The 26386-nt window shown below is 36.2% G+C and overlaps 1 protein-coding gene across 2 annotated transcripts in view; it reads left to right on the top strand.

Annotated features, from left to right (window-relative positions):
* NFX1 (nuclear transcription factor, X-box binding 1) overlaps positions 1 to 26386 on the top strand; it is a 60926-nt gene that overhangs the window by 15975 nt on the left and 18565 nt on the right. For both annotated transcript variants that reach the window (XM_084282543.1, XM_084282542.1), the window contains exons 5-19: positions 1954 to 2059; positions 5066 to 5137; positions 7001 to 7140; positions 8190 to 8289; positions 8427 to 8644; positions 9746 to 9843; positions 10964 to 10994; positions 13161 to 13243; positions 14784 to 14892; positions 20305 to 20424; positions 21157 to 21236; positions 21600 to 21830; positions 21929 to 22002; positions 24596 to 24697; positions 26289 to 26330. In XM_084282543.1, coding sequence (XP_084138669.1) covers positions 1954 to 2059; positions 5066 to 5137; positions 7001 to 7140; positions 8190 to 8289; positions 8427 to 8644; positions 9746 to 9843; positions 10964 to 10994; positions 13161 to 13243; positions 14784 to 14892; positions 20305 to 20424; positions 21157 to 21236; positions 21600 to 21830; positions 21929 to 22002; positions 24596 to 24697; positions 26289 to 26330 — 1606 coding nt within the window. The remainder of the gene's footprint in view (positions 1 to 1953; positions 2060 to 5065; positions 5138 to 7000; positions 7141 to 8189; positions 8290 to 8426; positions 8645 to 9745; positions 9844 to 10963; positions 10995 to 13160; positions 13244 to 14783; positions 14893 to 20304; positions 20425 to 21156; positions 21237 to 21599; positions 21831 to 21928; positions 22003 to 24595; positions 24698 to 26288; positions 26331 to 26386) is intronic.

Below are 26386 nucleotides of genomic sequence, written 5' to 3'. Positions count from 1 at the left end.
GTCTGCTTTTGTGGCCATGATGCACCAAAATAATATATAACTCAAGCATACAACTGATGTTACTGTAAGAAAACAAGAGTGGCTGTATGAATGTAGCAGTTTTGTTACTTATGTTTATCAGGGACACATATGGGTTAAATAGAAAAGAGTATTAGGACTGTTCAGACTTTATGTAGATACATGTTTAATGAAAAAGGTAGGTGAAATTGAGTGCAATATCCACTAAGCCATAGGTGTATGACAAGAAGTGAGAAATAAATGATGTTACTTAATTGCAGACATGCGGATAAATTGTTTGGGATTTACGCTTCCGAAATTTGTGTTGATTTCATGTAGCTTTCCCTTCCTTCAGTAAATGTGGCACTAGAAATTTTCACCCCACTTCCTACCAAATAGCTTATTTTGGAGTAGAGCCAGTCAATGAACTTACCTTACAGAAACTAAATTTGCACTGTAATAGGTAACAATTTTACCCGAGATTCTCTTTATCTAAATGGTTCAGTGAGACAATTAAGAACCATGCAATTTCAGGTAAGACATTTAGAGTTCTTGTTACAACAGTCATTTGAAATGTGTACAGGGTTAATAACTCAGGTAGAATGACTGTTTTGATTCCAGGTGAAGGATTTACTTTTAAGACAGGTCATCCATCTGTTAAATAAGAAAGATTCTGCATAGGCTAAGTTGATTTGTCTCTAGACTGTTACATAATTTTGGAAGATCTACGGTATGAACCTCAGGTTGTCCACAGGGTCAATATTAGTGGAGTACCATGTTGGAACATAAACATTTAATCTGTATATAATTTTACATTGATGATAGATAGGGCATTTGGACTTAACCAGCTACTTATTATGCAAGTCTATCTTGTATTTGTTGCAGAATACTAAATTTCTGTTGAGTGTAGTCAAGCCTTGTGGTTTTTTGTTAGTGGTGGTGGTTTTTATTTTTTCCCTCTCTATTGCATGGGGGAAATTCCTGGCTTATTTTTCTTTAGAATCTTCAAATTTTCAGGATTTTCCTGGTGAACAAAGGCCATCCATGCTCTGTGTTCATACTTCTCTAACTTGCTACTTACAATATAGGTGTACTAAAAGAGCCATGTCACTAAAAAATACATTTTCTTGGTGTCCTTAATTGTTGCTGCTCTGATCTGTAATACTAGTTCAGTTGCTTCTCTTGCAGACAGCCAAATTAGATTTGCCTTTGTGATGAAATGTGGTAATTAACTTTAACCAGGACAATCATCTCATGCTCTTAGAGCTACAAGATTTGTTAAGGATATGTCAGTTCAATTAAAACGTAGTTTCAGTGCTTACCTGAAAGCCTCATATATTCCATGAGTATAACGTAAAGGATTTATCACTTTTTGTTCAAGACTTCCTACTGCATTCATGAAAATGTCAACATTTAAGGTTTATGCAGAATCTGCTTCTTTTTAGGGAAGTCACTTTTATAATTCACACAGTCATTTCATGCTGCCCCCATTCTCCATCTCTATACCAGCTAGATCTTACGTATTGGGAATGGTATCTATTTTTCTGTGTTGAGGCAGCAAGGGGGTTGCACCGTTTAATTTTCTTACCTACTATGCAGTCTGATCAACTAAAGGGACCTTTTCACTTTCTTGTGTTTTGTTAGTTTAGTTTGATGTCAAATAACAACTACCCAAGTGCCTGCTGAGAGCATAGAAGGAAAGAATCTTCTGGAGCTTGATATTCCTGTGGAATTTACTTTTAAAGATGTTAAGTATATATCTGCAATGAGATTAAAAAAAAAAAAAAAAAGGAAGAAAAAACCAAAAACCGTGAAACTTCTTATGTTGTTTTGCTTTCCAAATAAGATTACTCAGCATTGAAAATAGAAATTTTTCTTTTTGATCTAATATTTCTCCCAAATTGAATATTATACTCAAATCAATACACGTTTGTGAGTTTGACCTTTTTTTTTTAGGTAAGGTACACAATCCCGAATGGAATAGAAATGAAATTCCACATAGCTGTGGGGAGCTTTGTGGAAAGAAGAGACAGACTTTGGACTGCCCACATCTTTGCAACATGTAAGTAAATGTCATGTGACTATTGAACTTCAGAAAACTTCTGAAGACTGTATTTGAGTTCTTTTTGACTGTAGGATATGCCTACAGGTGTATCTGGTATATAGCTCAACTGAAGCTTGAAAGAAATGGAGGCTATTTGTGGTTGTGTAAAGTGAATTCATATCAGAGGATGTACAGGAGGTCAGATGCAACAGTTGTATCAACGTTTCAATCCTATTGTAGGAGCTGAACCAGCTGCATAACTTGGTTTCAAGAACTTTAGTTGAAGTTAAGAAAGTAGTGAATAAAAGTAATTTAAATGTGTCTCCACCAGAGATTTTAGGTGCCTCTTTTCCTGTAATGGAACATGTATATCTTAATCTAAATAGTAGTGGTTCTTGATTTGACTAAAGGTCCACTTACTTCTATTCTTTGTTTTTGTTTTTTTTGGCTTGTAAACTGTTGAGGTTTAGAAGGCATTATATGTAATGCCTTTATTCGTTTGTTCAAACCACCGGCCTAATGAAACAAAATCCTTATGGAGATCGCAATCAGTATATGTAACTTGGATTGTTTTTATTAACGTTTATTTGTATAACTCCCTGAAGAGAGGCAAAGACCAATTTTATTTTCAGTTTTGGATGTTTTCCTTAGGTCTTCTTTAGCAGTGTGGATGTAATACCGTATCCACAAGATTAACAGCACTAGGCCAGCTTTTTCAATATACAACTGTTTGCTAGTCAGAAAAATTGCGTTGTTCTTAGCGTATCTGTTTTCATCTGACATACATGAAGACAAGTCTGTAATGACAGACTTATCAACAGCTTTGAGAGCATTTGAAAAAGATCTCACAAAGGCAGTAACTGCAACTTTCCCTCTATTCTCTGTACTGTTTTAGGCCTAGATGTTTGGTTTTCCTTTGTAGGTCTTTGGTGCTGTAGTCTTCACAACAGTTGCAGAAAGTTTTTGGGGCTGTATTGTCAAATCTAATACTTTTACTGTCAGGCAGATCTAAGTTTAATTTTTCTTATGTCTAGCTGCACCTATCATCACAACCTTTATGGTATGCCAGTTCTCTAGAATAGCATATAACTGCAATAGTTTGTGAAAGAAATCATCCGTGCTGAAGACAGAATCAAGGTTCAGCAAAAATAAGAGTATGAATGCACTGAACAGAACTTAATACTGAGGTCTTTGGTATCTGTTTGTTTTTTTCTTTTTATTTTGTAACAGAGTTGTTTGTGTTTTTGGCTCTGTCCCTTAAAACACACTAAAACTCTGAGGTGTCATCAGTCTTTATCATCTAAAGAAAATTTTCTGCAATTTCTCTGTGTGCCTGTGTAAAAATGTTAAATGAGTTTTGAATATCTCAAGTATTGGTTAAGTAAGTTCTGTGGTCTGTAGGTTCTTCATAAACTTAATACCAGAACTACTTGTTAGAGAAGTAGTGTGTGAGTGCATACATCTACAGGAATCCATAAAGAATACTTATTTTTAAAGTCAGAAGTTTGGTTTCAAAAGACTGGTTTTGGCATTACTAGAATTCTGTTTGTAATAATAAAATCACAGAATCACAGAATTTCTAGGTTGGAAGAGACCTCAAGGTCATCGAGTCTAACCTCCAACCTAACGCTAACAGTCCCCACTAAACCATATCCCTAAGCTCTACATCTAAACGTCTCAAATCTAAATGCTCAAAGAAAGAGAGAAATAGTCTCAAAGAGACTGAGCACATGAAGAAGGATCACAAAAACAAAATAGTGGCAATAAAAAGGATACTAACCCCAAATAATCCTCAAATGACACAGTCTCATTTAAAACAACTCAGAAATGCACATTAGCAAAACTTGTAGACATGGAAATTAACTGTGTGGTACTTTCCTGACAGTAGGTCAGAAGGAGTCTTGCTATAAAGCTGCAGTCTCTTATTACAGATAATAATAAAGAGGGATCACTGTTGATGAGCTTCTGATATGACTCAGTTATATTGCTCTTGCCTATGACAAGAGATGTACTGTTTTGTCCTTGCATAGTGACTGTACTTGGGGAATTTGGTAATTGTGTTGTAATTGGATAGTCTGCTGATGTTTTTTCAGTGTTTTTGCTTGGCTTGTTTTGTTTCTTTTTTGTTTTGGGGTGTTTTTTTGTGTGTTTTAAAATAGGACATCTGGACTGGCCAGTTCTGATTTATGAGAACTGCTCTGCACGCAAGTTGCTGTATTCTCAAAAGAAGGGGACTGGAAGCTGGCTAGGGAAGAACACAGACAAATTAGTTAAGTTTAATTTTATAAACCTAGGCTTGTCTGTGCCTTACAGAGCTCTTAAATGTGTAGGGGGACCATATAATGTTCCTTGATGTAGGAGGGGAGATCTGCTATTCAAGTAGAGGACTGGCATTTGTGACACACAGGAAATTACAGTTGCTGATTAGAAAGAAAACTGAGGCAGACTTGCTGCATCTCCCATGTAGGTAATAAACCATTACCTTATGCAAGGGGAACAGCAGCTCTTACTGGCAGAGTTAGAAATGTTGAACCTAATGGCACATGCATCTCTTACTGAGTTGAAAAGTAAAACCACCAAGGAAAAGAAGAAACTTCATAGAAAAGTTTTGGTCTTTAATTGTTGATCAGTGAAGAAAGAAAATGCGTTAATGGTTTGGGCATGTAATGTTTGAGGAATGAACACAGTTGAATTGATGCATGCCTGTTGCTGAAGGGTAAAATGCTAAATATATAAGTAGCAACGTTACTATTAATTTGACAGGAATATGAAACTTTTCCTTCAACATCATTGTCTTAAAGTGTTTGAGACTTTTACAATTGTAGCTATCTCGATTATTTTTACATGAGTTAAAGTTCTTTAATGTTCTGCAGGAGTAAAGGCTTCATGTAGGATGTTTTCAGAATGTACTGCTCCATAAAAAAAATCTATATTTTTAGGTCATTGTGGTTTATTTCTGTAGGAGTGTCATGGAGTTTGAGTTAATTGTGCAATTCTGTTTGCTTTTTATGACTTATTTTTAAGCCTGTGCCATCCAGGACCTTGTCCTTCATGCCCAGCCTTTGTGACAAAAACATGCGAATGTGGACAAACAAGGTAGAAAATTTTTGTTCTGTAAACAAAAGCTTATGTAATAATAGTTTATTAAAAGTTTATATAATGCTTTTTCTGTATTATAGTCTATTTAAAGTTTATATAGTTTCTTCTGAGCTTTAGCTTTTATTTATTTGTTAAAATCAGTTGGAGAAGTTTATATTTAAAAAAAAAAAGCTATTTTTCATTTTAAGAAAAAAATGTTGGGACATGGAGCAGAGTTGTCCAAGCAGTCTGAGTTGATACGATTTTTTTTTCAGTCACATTCTAGTATTTATTTTCTTTTGTAGGAGACCCAGTGAAAGAATTAGGAAAAAGTTCACACCTTTTCTGTCCAAATTGAATGTAACTTTGATTTATTCCATTCCAGAAATAATTTCAAATATAATTTCAAATACAGTTCTGGGAAGCTGTACCACTAACAAGAGGGTAGTCTGTAGTATATTCCAGTCTTGAAGACTGTCTTTTCCTTTCATGTTTGATGCATGTAATATCGTTGTCAACAGCAAGAATGTACTGCCCATACTTTATGATGGTTCATGTTCAATTTTTCTGAGACATAGTTATAGCTCCCATAACTGATTCTGTGTAATTAAACATTTGCCTGTGCTCATTTCAAGAATAAAGACAAAAACCTATTTCAGTGAGCATTCTTAGTCTATGAGTGTTTTACAGACTTCTACAATTATTTCTGAAAGTTTGAATGTAATATTAAATCACCTTAATTATTTAAAAGAAGGTGCAGCTGTTTCTGTGGAAGTATTTGCAGCTGAAAGCACTTTATATTCAGTGGAAAATGGATTAATTGTAGGTTACTGAATTTAATTTATATGATAAGATTACTTCTTTTTATTCTTGCTATTCCTTGCAATTAACATTTTAACAGATGAAACAACCTTGAACATTATTTTTCCCAAGTGCCACCAGATTGCAGTTTTCTTATAATACTGCATTTAACATTTAAAACTTGGTTCTAAATAGATTTTGTCATATGTACTGTATCAGCATCCAAGATGCGTGGCACCTCAGACTTCAAGATGTCTACATGAAATAGCAACTTCAAAACATTTTGCAGTAATTGTCTAAGATAAGTTTGCTAGCAGGCCAGAATATAAAACAGTGTATGTTTATTCCCTCTCCCAACACACACACTTTTTTCTTTTTTTTTTTTTTTTTTTTGTGTTTCAGCTCTGCTTATTTTATTTTTGACATATGCATATGAAGCCATTAATGCTATTAAGACATTTGATTTGATCTCTTTGGTATTACTTTTTTTTTTTTTTTTTTTTTTTTTAATTTCCCTTTCTGGAGAAATGTCTTACAATGTCTTTTGGTCATATGTGATTAATCCAAGAAGACTCAAGTGGGTAAAGTCAGTTGTTGCAACTGTATCGAGACTGAGAAAATTTTAAGCTTTAGAGCCATAATATTTTACAATAAAATGCAATTTATGCTGATAACCTTTGCAAGCATCCTATACAAAAAAAAAAAAAAAAAAGATAAAATGTATTAATGTAAGAGAAAGAATGTAGGGGGTTGTTGTACCTTTTCTTGACTAAGTGACTGCAATCAATGTGAGATAAATTCAGGCCACACTGGGGGTAGGACAGGAGATACTATTGTTCTTTAATTGCAAGAAGTGTTTCGACAGACTGCTGACTCACTATTAAGGCCCATATCACTATATTCGTTGTGCTCAGTGGACTTTTATGCTATCAGGAAGATGGGGTAATATTTCCTAACAGTTCTTTAATAAGTTATGTGCCTTTTCAAAGGCTTTGTCATTTTACTGAAACAGCGTTTTGCTTTTTTAATAAATGTTGTATAGTTTTAAGGTAGCTAACTGACTGTGGTATTCTTCTGCAGTCATTCTGTTCGCTGTGGCCAATCAACGAAAATTCATTGTTCTAATGTATGTGGAAATACTTTAAACTGCGGTAAGCACAGCTGTACCCAGGTGTGCCATGCAGGAAAATGTGCGCCTTGCCAGCTAACAGTACAGCAAGGTAAGTAACAGAATGCTTTATGCATATCCACTCATGATATGCATACTAAGAAAACAAGAGGAGGGAAAAAACAGTTCCAAGAGGCGAGTGATTTACTTAAAAAAGAAAAAAATATATATTGGTAAAATATTTAAAATTTGGAAAAGTTATCAGGATCACTGTTTAGTTAACTAGGAATATAGACAAGATTAGAAGAATTTTGAACTAGAAGAATTATGGTGAGGATGCTGGAGCACCCTCTCTATGAGGATGGGTGGAACTAGGTTCTGTTAGATTTAGAAGTGTTAGGAGAGACTAAAGCATTTCATGAGTTGATAGGAGGTAATCAAAATGAGAGCCAGGCTGTGCATGGTAGGAGGATGAGGCAGTGGGCTAAAATGAAATGTCGTAACTGGTTATAAAGATTTTTTTTCTTGAAAACTTGGATTTTTTTTGAGACTCAACTGGGTAAAACTGAGTAATGTGATGTAATCGCTGACTCAGCTTTAGGTAAGACCTTGGATTGTCTGACCCTTGAGGGCCCGTTCAACCTGAATTATCCTATGATTCTACTTAATCTTGTGATATAATTCCAAGATTTAATAGTACATGAAAAAGAATAGAAAGAATCATAACACATTTCAACAAGCTACTGGTGTTTTGATCTCAAATGGCAATTAAATTGTCCAAGTATGTCCGCCAGTATACAAAAGCAAATAAAAATTTTTGAACAGTTTATGTATAAAATTGTAATTTAATTTTCTTGACATTTAAGGTAATACTGAACTTGGTACATATATGTGCACTGCTTTAATAAATAAGCTTTTTGTGGGAATAGAGCTTTCCCTTCAGCTTTTTTTTCTCCTTTTCAAAACAAATAACAGAGGAATTCCATCCTCTCTAGGACTGAGAAATCTCTGTTGCTGAATTAAATCTAAAGAAGAGCAACTTCATTGTACATGTAAAACTGACTGATAAGCTTCCCAGATTTTCCTTTTTTGTATTTGTTGTACTGCTGTTTTGTCACTGATACTTTATGTTGTTTTCTGTGGAATATTTCTTTCTTTTAGTGTGTTACTGTGGAAGCAACTTTAAAGAAGTATTGTGTGGGACAAAGGAAGAATTCTCTGATGGATTTGGGAGTTTCTCATGCCAGAATACATGTGGCAAGTAAGGTCACTGTAATTTAGGCTTTTGAAAAGAAAAAAGGTCATTTTACTCACATTAAATGATCATGTCATTCCTAGGTAGTTCGCCTTTTTCATTTTATTTGTTTTTTGTTGTTGTTATTTTTGTTGTTTTTCTAGAAAATTAAATTGTGGGAGGCACAACTGTACACAAATATGTCATCCTCAGCCTTGCCAGCTCTGTCCACGACTTCCACAAGTAGTGTATCGCTGTCCCTGTGGTCAGACTCCTCTCAGCAAGTTACTGGAACTAGGATGTGTTGAACGTAAAATATGCACAGATCCTATCCCATCGTGTGGAAAAACATGTGGCAAACCTCTTTCTTGTGGTAGCTATGGTAATCAGATCTTTCTCCATCAGAATATTCTGAATTCTCATTTAAAAAGAAAAAGTAACTTGTTTCATTTCCGAAATATTTTATTAGTGATTTGGGTATTAACAAATTGAGTGAGAGAGACTGTGTTGGTTCAAAGTTATACTTCAAAATGAGTAAATGTATTTGTCTAGAAGCCATTAAACAAAATTTAAACACTAGTTGTTGTTATGTGGACTTCTGTATTGGTAGAGGAAAAGAGCGGTAGCAATTTCCAACAAGTAATATTTTCTGAGGTCTCTTAAAAGCCCACCTTAAGCATTCGTGGTTCATGTGAAGACTAGTAGAGACAAATTATTTTGATTTGTTCAGAAACCTCTAATAAATACTAATTTACTGTGGCCACAAAGTGAAACGTGGTGTTGGGCCACAAAGTGAAACATGGCGCTAGGCGGTTGAGAAGGAAGAAGTTATATGGAAATTAAAGCAAATTGGTACTTCAGTGAGTGCATTAGGTAACTAAAGTGTATTTAACAGAGAGATTGTATGAAGAGCTCTAATTTTATAAAGCTGCTTATTTAGTCATAAATTGCTACACTTGTAGAGAGTCTAGTGCTGAAAAAAGTAAGGGCTTGTTAATGATCGATCCATTCAGACTGTCTAAATTTACATTTTACTGGAATTTCAGTTACCTTCATATTTAACTTACTAGGTTATGCATGGTAAGTCATCCCTTTGGGATGAAAAGGAAGAAAAATTTGTATATTTAAAATTCCTGGAACTTGTGTAAGGATATTATCACGCAGGGTTTTTTCTTTATGCATTAATAAAACATAACAAATACGTATACATTTTCAATGTTTATTGTTGACCTGAAACTTTAGTCTATATAGTCAGTATTACAGAGTTGAAAATAGCAGCAATGCAATGTTACAATACATTAAACAAGATATTGTGAAGTCGTTCAACTTTTTATGCCTGTTTGATGGAAAATGTTATTGTTTTAGAAACCCCACTGCACATACACATAGTATTTGTGACCTGTGATGCTCCTAATAAACTCCCAGTTCCTTACCATGTAATTTATTTCTTTGATTTTTAATCTTTGTATTTTCACTTTGATAGAGTTCCTTCATACATGTGAAAGCCTTTGCCATGAAGGAGAGTGTAAACCATGTTCTCAAACATCAAATATTTACTGTAGATGTGGCTTCAAAAAAAAGGTGAGCACATATAAAGCTTGACCATGGAAGCAGGTAGTCTTTGGTGTTTTTTGATGTTGTGGAGAAAAAGGAGCTGAAGTGGTTGAGAAAAAGGATACTAAAAATGTGCTGTGCTCCGTAGTTGCAAGAGACAGCATTGTGTTACATCTGATAAACATATATTAACTAGATTATACTGTGAAGTGGTAACTTACCATGGCAACTTGCACAGGCAGTTACACAGTGGTAACTTACACAGGCAACTTATCATGAACGCGTTTTTTTGGAAGGATTTTTGTAGCCTTTATGTAGAATTTTCTTTGTTTAAGGTGGCTGCAAAGCCCTATACTGTCCTGCAGTATTTACATGGCACAAAGAATGATAGTTTTGCCAAGAGTAATGTAAACTGGGAGAAAGGTAGTCAAAAATACTAAGCTAACTACAACTGTATGGCAATAAATAGATTGTAGATTTGCTGAAATATTTTGAGAGATTATCAGTTTTTATTGGTCTCCTTTCTTAGTGCATTTATGTAAGGACCCAGCAGATTCTCAGCAACTGTAATATAATAATTAATATATTTTTAAACTGTTCTACAGTGTGTAACCATGGCTTTGAAATCTTTGGGTACTATTTCAGGAGCCTTTTATTTTCACGTTGAAGTCTTTTTATCTACATAAAAAGTTTTCAATCGTGAGAGTTGACTTTTTTTGAATCAAGTCAGACTTGCATTTTGTGGGACAGTTTGTCAAAGTACAAGTTTGTGTGTTTTATTAGTACTCTCCAGAAGAGCTCTTTTGCTGTCCTCCATGCAAGTTTCTGGTTTCATAGGACAATCCTGTTCCTATTACTTCACAGCATTACCTACTGAATTAAGTAAGGAATATTAAATTACAAGTTCTTGTTGGTGTTGAATCTATAAGGGAAAAAAATATAGGTCAAGATTGAAAGTGAAAATTGAAATGTGATATAATGCATAAATTTAGAATTTTTATTCCAACTTTTGTTTCTTTCTCCTATACAAATGTGTTATGCTCATGAAAACTTTTTTCTGTATCGCTTGTGACTAGGTGCTTTCTAGATGAGTAAGTTTCAATTGTTTCATTTGTTCTAATGTAATTGCTCCGTGTTTGTTTTCTAGGAAGTCCCATGTGCTCTGCTCAGGAATAAAGGTATTATAATATGTTAAATATGTAATATGAAATTTTTTCAAAGTTTAAAAAATGAGATGCAGTTCATATTAATTTTGGTTTTGATTCAAGAAGTTGGCAAGTATCTGAACAATACTGCTGCTTTTATCATTACTTCTATGTCAAGTTGGTCATTTCTTGGGATGCTGCTAAGTGTCTTCCCCTTCTATCCATCTGTTAAACAAGGAAAGATTTTCCTCACTGTTTGATCTTGAACATTCCAAGCAAGCTCTATTTCAATTTGAACAGTTTCTTTCTATTCAACAGGTTGCCCCCTGGCATCCTGCACGTCTTTGCGTCATCTTGTACAGCTTGGATACAAAGTAATGATGTTTCTCTGTTCTTGTCCAAATTCCTGTAGAAATGGAAGCTTTCATTCTGCTTCGTAGTTGTGTGTTGCTGGTCTTCATATCTGAGCTCAGTAGAGAGTTTGAATTTGGCACTTAGGGTATTCTGGACGTAGCATCTCAAAAATCAGCTCAGTGAGGGTAAATTTGAAGAGAACCACTTCCTAGAAGAATTTCTCCAGGGAAGTGGTGCTGTCTGGAAAAGCACAAACCTACATCTGAGTGAGAGAGGAGGGTGTTTTTGATATACTTGGTTATTAGAAGTGTTAGTATCTCCTTGTTCACTTTAAGATAAATGTTAAGCAAATCTCAGAAACAACAGACTGTTGGCAAGATTTAATCTTCATTTTTCAGTTTCTGACACTGATCTTGTATCTCTGCAGTATGTTTTTATCTTAGTTTTTTTTTTTTTCTATTACAGAATTTTAGATGGTGTAACTTCTGAGCTAATTTGAGTTTTTCTGTTGTTCTGTTCAGTTCCAGTTGTCCAGGATTTTCCTTAGCTATTTGCTCTTCTTTGTCTTGATGTACTGTCTCCAGTTTTTCATTCTCAAATTTTGATAGACTGTGTTTTATGTTAAATAGATTAAAAAAAAAAAAAAAAAAAAAAAAGCTCCTGAAATCTGTTCTGAAAGCTCTTTGGCCTTCAACCAGAGCAGGAGTTGATCTGGGAATTTTGTCTTTGTATAAAACTAAAGAATGTGACTAAGATTATTTTGTCAGCATCACGGACTGGAACTCCTTGAGAATGGCCTTGCAGATTGGATTACAGCAGCATTTCATGCAAAGGGCATTGCTAGGGCTGATAAATATAAATAGGTAAAGATGTCACAGTCTTGCTCTATGTAGAATTACTGCAATATTGCTTCATAAACACCAAATGGCCAGTCATAGGGAGTACTCTGTTATCTGCTGATCTTGCAGGTGATCAAGAGAGGTCATTTTAGAGGAGGGAAATGAAAGGAAGGATGGATGGATGTTTCCAGCCATTCCCACCACTCCAGACATCACCCCACACGTGGAAGAAAGCTAGGAGACCTGGAACACTAGTTTAACTACACCACAGTAGTAATCCTCTGTATCTAGCTGAGCTACTGTGGAAGGAGGTCACTAAATGTTGTCTTTGTTGCATTTCCTGTCTTTTGTGATGGTTGTTGGCTATCCAGAACGGTGAGGATACTTGCTTGGAGAAGTCATAGCAATTGGCCACAAATGCAAAACCTAATCTTTATGCTATCTAACCTTTAAAGCTCTTTGAAGAATCTCAATATAGGGAAAATGTTTACTTGATGGACCCCTATCATACTGAGGTACTTATTTACAGGATAGTAATATGCATATTTCCTAATTTGAGCTTTTGGCTATGAAGGCTTTACTTTTCAGAATTCAGAAGTAATTGCTCATGCTATCGGTAGATGGTGATAAAATTTCTGTAGTGCCAGTTTTGTCACCATATCGGCAGTAGCTGTATTTAGCTGATATTTTCACTCTTATACCAATTTGAGCAGTCTTAAACTGTATTTGTGATACTTCAGTGTATCAGGGTATCCTATTTTGTGTGTTCTGTTCGCAGATTTTATGGCATAAAGAATAATGTGAAATAAACCAGTCTCACTTATTCTGCGCTCCAAAATCCTTTTGAACAAGTGATTAAATTTTTGCATGCTGACTTACTCTGCATTACTGTCTTTTAGACCAGGTCTTGCAACAGCCTTAGCATAATATTGTGACTTCAACTTTTGTTCTCAGCATGAGCAAAGAGTAAATCATGACTTATGTCTTTTTTTTTTTTCTGTAATAGCTGCTATTACATTCATGTGTGATAAGCGATGCAACAAAAAAAGATCATGTGGACGACACAAGTGTAATGAAGTTTGCTGTGTGGTAAGTGCATGTGTGGTTTTATAAAGCTCTTCATGGTAAACTGTGTTTGTGTTTTGTTGTGAAGTTGAAAGACTTATTTGCTTTTGCATCCTTGCATTTTTGTGTGTCTTCTCTATTTCTAGTACTAGTCGTGCTCCAAACGTTTGTGTGCGCACTTACTCTGCAGCATTTATTTTGTGTATCTTTTTAATTACAAAAACACATTCCGTGCAAATGCAGTAAAGGTGCTATTTGTTGGACCAGTGATTCCAGGGAAAACAGACAAGGGAGAGATCATTTAATGCAAGAACTATAAGCTATGATGCAGCTAAGTCTTAGTGAAATCAACTTCAAAAATTGTGCATCCCTGCTGTAATGAATAACTGTATATATCAGGCCTAAGCTATTTTTTGCACTACACAGTTTTGAAAATTAGAGGATCAGAATGGTTGAGGATGTTGGAAGGGACCTCTGGAAGTCATCTGGTCCAACCCCCACTGCTTCCAAACAGCTCCAAGGAAGGAAACTTCACAGTTGTTCTCATGCATCCTCAGGCAGAGCTCCATGTACTCCAGCTGCTCTGTCGCACAAAGTACAACAAATCCTTCTCCAGCCTGCCTATCCTAAGAAGTCTGTATTCCTTCATTGCAATATTCCAATCATGGGAGCCATCCCACTGTGTCTCCATGATCCCAACAAGATTATAGCCCTGCAGCTGCACACAGTTCTCTATTTCATCCCCTATATTCACCAGTGTGTGTACTTCAGGGAGGTACCCCCACATATTAAGTTCCCAGAAAGGATTTGAGGGATTTCTTGTAGGCGCTTCCTTGCTTACATAGAAGTGCTGGGGTGACCCCGCTTCAGCCCCTTTTTTGTTGATTGTTATACCTTCCTGTCACATCATCCTATGCCAATTTCTTGTTAACCTTGTCTGTCACTCCCTCACAGGGTTGGTGCATTACTCTCTCCCTCCCCCAACATTAGTTTAAAGCCCTACTTAGGAGGTCAGCAATCCTATTGGCAAAATTCCTATTGGATCCTGTCTCTTCCAAGTAGATGCTGATTTGCAAACAAGGCCCCATGATCACAGAACCCAAAACCCTGATACCAGCACTAGTTCTGCAGCCAATTATTGAACTCTCCTTTTAGTGCCTTTCTCACACCCATTCCCTTTTGCCAGCAGGAACAGTACCTGAGCCCACATACGCTTCAGTACTGCCCCCAGAGCTCTGTAGTTACTTCTGCTCCTGTCCAGGTTTGCTCTGGCATTTATCACTTGTGGCAACATGGAATAGCAGTAGGCAATAGTATTAAGAGGCACTCCCTCCACAATATCCAACATTAAGGTCTGCAGCAGGCAGCAAACCTCCGTAGTTGATTGGTCACCTCAACAGATGTGTGCCTCTTAGCCCTGCTACAGAAACTCACCCATTACAATGACTCGTTATTTCTTCCTGAAGATTTTGCAATTCATGTATTATGACCTCACAGAGAAAAAGAAACCTATGGATTTTATAGTTTAATTCTAATTTTCTTTTTTTTTTTTGCCTTCCTCTAGGACACGGAGCATAAGTGTTCTTTGGTTTGTGGCCGCAAACTCAACTGTGGGCTTCATAGATGCGAAGAACCTTGTCATCGGGGCAGTTGTCAAACCTGCTGGCAAACAAGTGCGTTAAGTACAACAGTGCATTATTTTTTATATGTTATAGACATGTATTTGCTTAATTGGTCAGAGGTGGACATAGCATTTGGTCAGAATTTACCAGAATCTGAAGATCTGCAGTTTATTTTCGTTGTTACGTTTTTTCATAGAAAAGAACGTTACTTTGTTGTAGATGAGTATAGTAACTGGATTTTAATAGTTAAAAATGAACTACAATAAAATATATTCAGTTATATATCCAGCAATCACTTAAGATTTGAGGAATCATGCAAGGAAAATAAAAGTTTAGAAAGCATTTCTAAGTAAAGGGAACTCTTTTGTTCAACAATGAAATAACTTCTATAGTTTCTGGAGTATGTAGCAGAAACTGTTTAGGTGCTTAGAATCAGTTTCCCAACTTGATAGTCCAGTGATTTTTCTCTAGAAAGGACCATCTGAAGAAGTAAGAGATGTCAGTTGTGTGTCTTAGGCTTTCTGGTCATGTACTAGATGGTGAAATTACTACAGAATTGCTACAAATAGATTGACAACTATTAGGTACTAATTTCTTATGACTGCTGAAGTATTTGCACATCTGAGCTGGTGCAGTAGCTTTAAACATGTGTGTATTCTGTTAAAAGCCGTGTCAGGTGAAGATACTAGTTTTCCACAACTGCTTTTCTCCATTTGATGCAGGAAACCATATGTTGATTATTTCACACATTTTTTAATAGGTAGATAATACCAAGTGTTCTGATTTCTGGCCTGAGGCAGACAGAAGAAAGATCTCATGTTTCCTTCAGCTAGCAGAATCTTTAGATGATCTGGCATATCTTTATATGTGATAACATTTTGATTTTTTTCCTCAGTCTCTTCTAATACAGTACCCTTTCTTTATATAGATGTACCATATCACGTAAATTAAAAACAATTAAATGCAGTCTTTGAAAGTTGGGCAGGAAGAGCCCTTACTGATCATTCAGCTTGTATCGATGTTTTCACTCAGTAACGCTCTTAAGAAATTCAGAAGTTTTCTTAAAAACCATCATCGTTAAGTCTTTCAGCTACTAATTCTAGATATGTTTTTGCATCTGTTTTAATCTAAAATTAAAACTGGGGGTGCAGAGTGTTTCTAGAGTGGAATATATGTACCTGGAGTTCCACTTAAGCTTTTATGTAGTGTTTGTCTTCTATTAGTTCTGCAGTCAATGCTGGACAAAAGTGAGTCTTCTTTCAAACTTGGTGCTATTGTGGAACTGCTCACTGGAATGTGGCAACGAGGACAGTGAGATGTTGAAAGTCAAATAGACCTCATGACATTGGTGAATAGGAGAAAGGTGTTGTACATTGTAAGGATACTGTTTTAGTTGGAAGCATTTATCTGCTGTAGTAAATGCATCTCTCCTATGGCATGTGCACACGAACATAATCAAAGAAATCAGTTTTTACAGAGTTTTTACTTTTCATGAAAACATCCTGGAAAAGGTGAGGTATCTAGAGCCTCAAATAGCAGTGTAGTCTGTCTTAATAGCCTTTGAATATGGTATGCAGGCATACTCACTGTTCTTTAGAAAATAAATCTTTGTGTCCAAACATTTCTCCTGACAAAGCAAAATAGTAATCTGACAGTCTCACGTGTCACATCTATAACATCTGGTCTGGTTAAATCAGAAGGGTAGGGGTTGTTTTTCTTCACTGGATTTCCTGGGTTCAGTCTTCAAGGCCATCAAATTTCTTTCTTTTGCTACTCTATTTCTGAGGATTTTATTTAATTCTCAGACCCAAGATTCAGATGCCTGTTTTAGCATGGAGAGACCTAAGAATTGCCTCCCCTATAAATTGTTCCAGTGTTGGATGTGATACAAGTGGGTGGTCAAGCTACAGAGGTTTTTGCTGAACTTTGAGATGAGTGCAGGTAAAACACTTTTCTGAGGTAAAGCACCCTTTCTTGAGTACAGCAAAAGCAGTGATCTATTCAAGCAACCAGCTAGCTACTCATTATCACTTGTCTTAAATCTCTGTGTTCCTTAAGTTGTGTTCTGTATCTTCAAAAATTTCCCTGCTTTTCCTGGATGTTGCTCATTAAGATCTCATAGAATCATAGAATATCCTGAGTTGGGAGGGACCCATAAGAATCATCAAGTCCAATGTTTGGACTATTTCAGAGCCTTATCACTGTACCTGTGTATTCTGACCCTGTAGCTAATGGGACGTGCATCTCAGCACTAAGGAAATGCATCTTTGGCTCTGATCTACCTATCTAGCCACCACTTCGCAGTTGGGCTGCAGCAACTATGGTATCATCTGCCATGACATTTCAATTACGCTTGCCACTTCCCACTTGGAATTAGCTTGGAATTCTTGCCCGTGCCTCCATCTCCACTGTTGGCTTTGGGAATGGTGAGGGATGGTATAAAGAAGCAACACTAAAATGTACTTCCACCTGTGTGGTTCTTTGTGCTTCTGATGTACTTCACCTTTCTAGGTCTGTTTCTGTACTAGGGTTACTTCCATAGAGACCCAGACTTTTTAAGACAGCAGTACATATCTTGAGGAAAATAAATTATGTCAGCACTGGACAGCTGTGTTTTTTTAATGTTGTTAGGTGTTCTGTTTTCCCTTTGTGGAGCAAACGTCTCTGACCTCCTCCCCTTTATCCTGATTAGTAGCTACTTAAGGAACATTCAGTACTGATAAAATTCTTCACATATCAATTCACATCAATGGCAAGCAGCTGGTGTAGTTGTCTAATGGTCAGATCTTTTAGGGACCTTTTTATCTGATCCTTCATTTTCCTCAGCCAATGAAGGTGTGAGTCTTTGCTTTCAGAAGGGTGTAGGGTTTTTCAAGAACTTTAGTGAAGAAAACAAAAAGCCCTGCTCTTTCCCATGCTTGCAGAAAATCTGTGGACGTTTTGAATCTTCCAACTCTTTCCTACTTCTTTCCTTCCTTCTAACCCTTTACATTTTATTCTCTCCAGCATTCTTGGCTGTTTCTGTAAGGAGATTCAACCACAGAATCTCTTTAGATCAAAACAGTGATTCTTTTTATTAACTGCTCCAATGTAAGACTTACGGAAAAAAGGCTGAGACCTGATCAGAGATTTTTACTGACTGAACAGCTATAAGAAACAACTGGTCGTAAGAAACTGCTGAATATAAGGAAAAAAGAAAAATGAACCCACAATGAAAAGCAAACAAGAGTTTCAGATAGTGCCATGAGGAATAACTGACTTTCACAGATGTGAAGGTGAGAGGTGACTGAGCTTCAGAGATAATAGGAGGAGGGGAGTACTGGGAACTCTTCTGGGAGAGTTCCAACATTAAGTTACCATGTAATGCTTGTGTGACCCAGCTAATAATGCCAGAAATAGCAAACTTGGGTATTGATGGGAAAAAAAAAAAAGGGACTAATGGGGACAAAATATTGTAGTAGATTATTTATGTAGAATAAGACAAGTAGACAAACGTAGGAATCGAGAAGAATGGAGGGAAATGGAAGTACATGCATGGGAGAATGGAGAGAAAGGGAGATCAAAGGTAACAGTTGCATGTAAGAAGCTGCTGGTCAGTGCACTAAGTGAAACCTGTGCACCAGATGACCACTATCTATCCTAACCTAGGAATAAGATTTAGTATCTTTGAGTGTACTCTCTTCCTATTCTGCACAAGGGATTTAAATGTCAGCAACTGGAGGCAGTGGGCTATGAGAGCATGCAATCTCTGTGCTAGCAACTGGAGAGACAATGGTATGTGAGAAGTCTGTATGCTAGCAGCTGGAGAAGGGGATCAAATATTAGGGGGCCCCCTCAGTCTGGGTGCCAGTACCTGAGGAGACATGGGTGTATGTGCTTGACTCCATTGTTAAAATAGGTTGAGTCCTGTGTGTGCCTGTGCATGTACGTGTAACTTGCTAATGACCTTCAAGCTGGACTGGCTGTTAGGTAGGGGGCAGATCTGCTTCTGGAAATACCCAGGACATCAGCCAGTGACTGGGTGTGTCTGGGTATGCGTATGAGGCAAAGATCCACGTGGTGTGCATGTGAACTTAGAGTGTGTGTGTTTGTGTGTTCACTAGTGAACTTTAATCCTGATGAGCTGGAGAGGAGGAAGAGGACTTGGCTATTGATATATCTGTTTATGGAAATGTTGTTGGTGTTTAGTAGGCTCTGTGTTAGTCTGAGCGTCTGGTAATGTAACTGTTGTATGTATAGTGTGTCTGTCTGTGGAACATTTGCTTAGTCTTACTACTGGCTGGGCCTCTATATGGTTTTAAACAGATTTGGCTTTAGTGGAATCTTGACCTTGGGAAGGAGTAATCCCCTGGTTCCCAGAATCTGCTGGATTCAGCAGCTGGCGTAATGCGCACGCCTTCTCTTCATCTTGGAATTATCTTCAGTTCTATTATTTTGTTACATCCTTCTACCTTCAATCTTACTGTTCTTTCTGATCCATTATCTCTTTATTCCTTTATAGATCAATTATATTCCCTTTTTGTTCTGTTATGTTTTTCTATATGACTTCAGATACTAGCATTTACTCTTCCTATCCTGTTTTTCTAAAGATCTGTAATAACTGTAGTTTGTAATTTGTATTTGTAATAACTGTAGAGATATTTCAATGTCTCCTTCTGTTGCTTCAAACTCTGAAAAACAGCAATGAAGCAGTTAATTTTTGTGCAGTGTTAAGTGTTGTTGGAATGGTGTATTAAAAGATTTCTATTCCTTTGTTTATTTTATGAATGAGATTTGGAATCTTGTGGCAAGAGTTTAAAAATCTGTTTCCAAAATAAGGGAAGTTTAAAAAAAAAAAAAAAGAGAGAGAGAAAGAAAAACTGTATTTGAAAGTTCGTTTTGAAGTATTTGGACAGTTTCAAAAGCTACTTAAGAGTATCCAGGTAGTGCTAAATGACATGAAGTATACAGAAGAGATTCTAGGCTGAAGTCTACAGTGTGGTGCCCTTTCGGTAATTTATCTGAAACGTTCCCAGTACTGTGTGCAGGTCTGGGCAAAAGGACAAATTCTGACCACAGGTGTGGTCAGAAAAATTATAAAGGAAAGAAATTTCAGAGTTGTTAGGAGTGGGAAAGAAATCACAAAATTTGAACGGTGTGCTTTCAGAAAGGAACTTCAAGAGATCTCCATGTTTTTGAGTGAAGGATAAAACCTGAACTGCTTTCAGCTGGATAGGAGCATTATACCTGCTCCAGTTCAAAATGTTGCTGTCAAAGTATCACTCTCTAAGAGCAAGCATATCCATTGTGGGTCATAGTCTGGTTTTCTTGTAGGAGACACAAAGGCTAATAATTTCATTATAGTGGTGCTTATTATCAAAAAATAAGCTAAATGTTTGTATCTTTATTTAAAGATTTCTTTTAGTAGAGAAGTGCAAATACGCATACATTGAGATATATTTCTTTTGTGATTTGCTTTTCCAGGTTTTGATGAGTTAACTTGTTACTGTGGTGAATCGGTGATTTACCCTCCTGTCCCCTGTGGCACTCAGCCACCAGAGTGTAAGAAAACATGCACCAGGCCACATGACTGTAATCATCCAGGTAAGTTAAATTGTTCGATTTTAAAAAAGAAACTAAAATTGTAGTAAAGCATACATGGGTCTGCTTGGAAGTATATTTATCTTTTATTAGCTGTTTTTGCAGTAGTTGTGAATATTTCCAAAAGTTTGTACTTTGAAGCCAACCAACTAAAAATTTGCCACAAGTAACAGTAGTGTTACTTTTGACTGGTAAAAACATTGGATTTTTCTCTCTGATCCAGACAGCAACATTTAGACGTTATCAATAGTCACAACGAATTAAATGCTATATTGCAAAGATTACATGCTCTCTTGAAACAGTAGGATAATCTGGTGAACAGTTTGTGTTAGTTTCTGTGTTCCTTGGAATGACATTGGTGGACTGAAAAACATGCAGTGCAGGTTAAATAGATACATGTTCTGACATACTCTGCCTAATAGTGTAATCCTGCTCAGAAGCTGCAAATGTTTTGTATTTTCTACCATTTAACTTAGAAAATGCAGAAGAATATTCACCTAAAAATCTGCTATCATAATTCCTAAAGAATATTTTAAAGAACAGATTACCCTTGCATGAAATGTCTTTCTTCCCATAAATTACTAAATAGTAATTACTATTCTCATAAAGTACTGAAATACCAACTCGTGTTTAAGTGGTCCTTGCTGTCTCTTTTAAGGCATTTGATTCAAGTATGGTCATAACTGTTCTTTCCTTTCTTTTTTTTTTTTATTTTCCTGCACCCTGTGGCTGCAGTGTACCATTCATGTCATAGTGAGGAGAAGTGTCCACCGTGTACCTACCTGACTCAGAAATGGTGTATGGGCAAGCATGAAGTAAGTCTTAGTGTTTTTGAGTACTAAATAATGTGTAGCTTGAAAATTCTCAATAAAGTTCAGGATGCACTTTTATGTGTATGTAACTTACAGAATAAGCATTTGATATTTCACTTTCTATGACTGTTGGTTTAGCTTCTTTGAGGTGGAATATATTAATGGTGTTTGTGTTTAATGTGATTAAATTTTAGAAGTCTATCTGCTATATTGGACTATTATATAAAGAACTCTGTTCTAATATATTTTAGTATTACAGTTCTTGCGTGGGCAATGCCAAATGAAGGTGTGAACAGTAAAGTGCTTTGAGATTTGTTTATATAATTGTTCGCTTTTAGTTGACATCTTTCTTCTTCCCTCTTTCAGCTGCGAAGTAATATTCCATGTCATCTCACTGACATTTCTTGTGGACTTCGCTGCAATCAAATGTTAAAATGCGGAATGCACAAATGTAAAAGAATCTGTCATAAAGGAGAATGTCTTATAGATGAAGAGTGTAAACAACCTTGTGTTATTCCAAGGCTATATTGTAATCATCCCTGTATGGCTCCATGTCATCCTTCTTCACCCTGCCCGACAACATCCTGCAGTGCAAAGGTTGGGTGTCCAGAGAAAATTCATTGCCCTTCACATCCCTCGCTGGACAGAAAAGGACCAAATTTTAAACAAACTGCTGTCTTGTGTATTTGCAACAGGTTGATCTTCACTGTGAATGTGGAAGAAGAAAGGAGAGTATGATTTGCTCAGAAGCATCTAATACGTATCAAAGGTTTGTACTATGATAATTATTTTACTTCCTTTGCTGGACTTACACAATTTGAATAAATTTCAGGGTTGACTTAATATATTTAATTCACAAAATTTTTCACACTTTTTTTTGTCCTTACACCTACAGTTTCTTTTTTCTCATTCTTCTGAGCTTTCATACCAGCCATGCTGTACTGGAACACATTCCTCCTTTCACTTTAGTCTATAACTGTGGTGGCACATCAAAGCTTGAATCTCCCATCCATCAAACTCTGATTCAGACATCTGAATGTAGGTGACTGCATATAATAGTCCCTGTGTGATTTGCTGTCTCAGTTCCACTTAAATGTCTGACGGAACCTTGTCAATACGGATGATGGAAGCTAAAGAGCAATAAAGCTGAAACAGCTAAATTTAGGCAGTTGAATAGCTTTTCAGATTGTTGACTGTAATGAGAGCTTTGGCATCTAAAACTTGGTTGTTAATATGCAAACCAAGTCCTACCCAACTCCATTTTTTGCACTATTTTTTTTCTCCAGATCCTATTTCTAAACTTTGTTGTTTTATTTGAGAGGGCAAAGAACAGACAAGGAAAAGAAGAAATAAAGTACGACTTCGTTACTTACAAAATGGAAATAGTAAAATAGGGGTAATAATAGAAATAAAGAAATCTTATGTTGTGGCTGTGGCAAAGAGGTAATCAGAAAGTTAATCTCGCTCCACTTGAAATGAAACCAAAGTTCTGCTCTTCATCCCAGTTGATAGGAGAGAACAGTCACAGATTCTTCCTGTTTTCCAAAGAAAGCTTGCTAATGATTGTTTATTTTCTTTAACACTTTTGAGGACCTGATACTAGCCCAGCTGAGGATGTGCTGTGTTGTTCTTACTGAAAAGCGCACAGATTTAAATTCTTCAGAAGGTGGCTTAGCATATATTTGTAGAAGCTTAATACAACCTAATTAAAGCAAGGAGGAAAATGTATTAGTCAGAAGCAGTTAAGAACAGCAGTAGTTAATGCTAAGTTGGATATAAGGTAGACTTATAAGAGTGGTCATCTTTGTTGTTTTAAAAAAAAAAAAAAATCTATTTCACTATCATTACAAATCAAGTGATTGACTTGACTTTAAATTATCATTTAAAATTGACATTTGCTTGTCATAATGATAAGCTGGAAGGTAGCTGGATTACAAGTCCCAAGTTTTTTAACACTGTTATATTTCCAATGTTTTTTAGGTTAAAAAATACTCATACAGGCAAAATGGTGTATTTGAAATCAGTAAGAGTCCTTGCATGTATAAGCCAAGTTAAATATGAAGGAAATGAAACACTCAGTTTAAAGCAAGTGTTTGTATCTCTTGGTTCACATGTGTTCATATACATTTAATTCTATGACCTTACAATAACTGATATTATCAACAAATTCTTGAGCCATGTCATATTACTAAAAACAGTGTTTAATGGCTGCTAAGTTTATATGATAACTGACTTTTCAGGTTACTAGAACATTAAAATACTCCATTTTTTGTGGGAGTTAGATTTAGCTTTTTTTCTATCATCTTCATGCTTGAGAAAAAAGAAAAAAATTACTGCAAGTCCTGTGCTACTACTGTGGAAAGGTTGGCAAATTAATGGGGTATCCAGGTTTTCCCAAAAATGTTACTGGGAGCGTTTCATTAACGAAGCTCAAAGCTGTTTAATGTCATGACAAGGATGCCCAAGGGAACAGAAAAGGGACTGTGCAGCTCTGTCTGTATACACGGTATAAATGCTGTTGTCCTGTCATTCAATGGCCTGTTGTTTGGTCACAACCTGATAAATTTGAAGCTGATGGTGTGTCTCAGATTGTCCTTCCTGATGTTATAATATAATAAAGTTATAATATTAATGTTACAATAGTTGTTCTCTGAATGTCATGTTTGTTGTTTGGATGCAAATATATCCTTTTATCTGAAAATCAACAGGAAAGAGTTCAAGTAATAGAATTTTTCATATTCAGGATTTTGAGAAAGGTGTGGGATATCACTAAAAATTTAATATATATATTTTAATCAGAAACTTTAGCAAGAAAAGGGGACTAGAAAGGCTTGCTTGATGGGAATGATGGAGAACCTTTATAAAGAAAATTGTAACTGTCTCAGTAGGCATTTTACTCTTTCTTTATGGCTTGTATCATCCATATTTTCTAAGCAAACTTCAAAGTACTTAATAAATTCACTTAACTGTACGCAACTAAAGCCCGTGAAAGAAGAGTCACATGAAAGTTTTTTTGTTTTTTAAAAAAAGTGATGAAACTTATATGGTCAGATGTAGTTTGAGTATTCAGCAGGTGACAAGAAAGAGTATTAACGTTGCCTAGTTAGACTTGCTTAGAATTGGTGCTCTGAATATTTCCATGAAGGGGCAAGTCTGTTTGTTAGTTTGTTGAAGATGAGTGTAACCTTTTTATTTGTACATCTAGATTAGACTCCTAAAACAAGGTGATGTAGAACTAGAGTACAATTATGTAATCTGAAAAGGAAACTTCTCCCACCTCGATATTTAAATCTGAAGCTCTATATACAATTTCCAAGGTTCATGTCCTGCCTCAAGTGAAAGCTAATACTGTTCTTTTTCAGAATAGCTGCTATATCTATAGCCACTAAGTTAACAGATCTGCAGCTTGGAGATTCAGTGGAAATCAGTAGGCTTATTACGAAAAAAGAAATGAAGCAGGCCAGGTAAGGACAGACCTGTAGAAACATGTATGAAATCCTTGTGTTTACTTGAAGAACAGGTGACTTGGAAAATGCATAATATTGTCAGCAGAATCACGGTTTAAAAAGAGTTTTAAATAATAGCCTGACTCTGCTGTAATACTGCTAGTAGGATGTTTTGCAATTCTTTAGCTGTTCTTGTTTTTGCTTTAATGTAGAATTTCTCGATCATTGGTTAGTTTCTTGTGACAATTACATATGGAACAATGTAATTGTGGTTTCAGAGTTTTTTTTTCTACTCTGCAAACTCAGTCATGGTTGAGGTTAGAAGGGGCGTTTTGGAGGTTATCTGGTCCAACCCCCCTGCTCTAGCAGGACCGCCTATAGACACTTGCTCAGGACAACTTCTGAATAGTTTCCCTCCAAGGAGGGAAACTCCACACCTGCTCTTGGGAACCTGTGCCAGTGTTCAGTCACCCATGCATTTGTTGTTTGTTTGTTTTATTTTTTAAAGTGTTTCTTGATGTTCAGAAGGATCTTCCTGTGTTTCAGTTTGTTCCTATTGCCTCTTGTGTTGTTTCTGGACACCACTGAAAAGAGCCTCGGTGTGTCCTCTTTGCATTCTCCCTTAATTAACATACATTAATAGAATCCCTACTGAACGCCCTCTTCTCTAGCCCAAACAGTCCCATCTCTCTCAGCTGTTCCTCATATGTTCCAGTAACATCCTCAGATGTTCCAGTCCCTTCATCTCTGTAGCCCTTTGCTGCACTCTCTCTGCTATGTCTATGTGTCTCTTGTACTGTGGAGCGGGGTGTGTGTGATCAGAACTTGGCACAATATTCCAGGTGTGGCTTCATCAGTGCTGAACAGAGGGGAAGGATCACCTGCATTGACCTGCTGGCAATACTTTGCCTCATGCAGCCCAGAATGCCATTAGCCTTCCTTGCTGCCAGGGCACATTGCCGACTCATGTTCATGTTGGCGTCTACCAGGCCCACAAACTCCTTGGAGTTCATAGTTTTTTTTCAGATTTCTCTTAACATTCTTTTCTGGATGACTAGTAGTAGGATGTATTTTTCTCCTAGTCATCATCTTACTATTTATAATATTTTCCTATTACCCTTTTTAGGATAATAGAAAAAAGTACATCTGTGTCATTTATGCTTGACACTTGTGCTCTCATACTGTTGCACTGCACATTTGTGTTTAAGTCACAAAACCAATTTGGTCTTAAATTTGGTCATTTCGCTGTACTTCCTGATACTCCCCTGGAATTGTGCTTTTACTTGTAGTATTGCTTCTTCAAGGTATCGTCAAGTTTCTCCAATAACATTTTGTCTAAAACTTGATTTCCTTAAGTCTTTCCCTTCGAAGACCTATTTTTATTTTTTTATATTATAATCTCTCTTCCCTGAATTGTGAATTTGATTAATACACCTAACAGACTGACTCTGAAATAAAGTCTAATCTGTTGTTAGCTGTATTATCTGATTTAATAAAGTAAATTATTCTGATACATATTTACTTAGGCTGTGATAACTATAGTTTGTTGCTATCATGTTTAAAACTGAGGAGAAACAGTGATTCTAATTGTATTTTTTTAATAATTCAGGTTGCAATGTGATGAAGAATGTTTAGCTCTTCAGAGGAACAGGTGGGCAATGAACTTTTTAATTTGGACTTTTTTTTTTTTTTTTTTTTTTTTTCAGA

This window comes from Netta rufina (assembly GCF_964035555.1).
Source record: "Netta rufina genome assembly, chromosome: 2".
NCBI classification, from domain to species: domain Eukaryota; kingdom Metazoa; phylum Chordata; class Aves; order Anseriformes; family Anatidae; genus Netta; species Netta rufina.
Note: the sequence above shows the minus strand (reverse complement) of the source record. Positions and strands in the feature narration are given on the sequence as shown.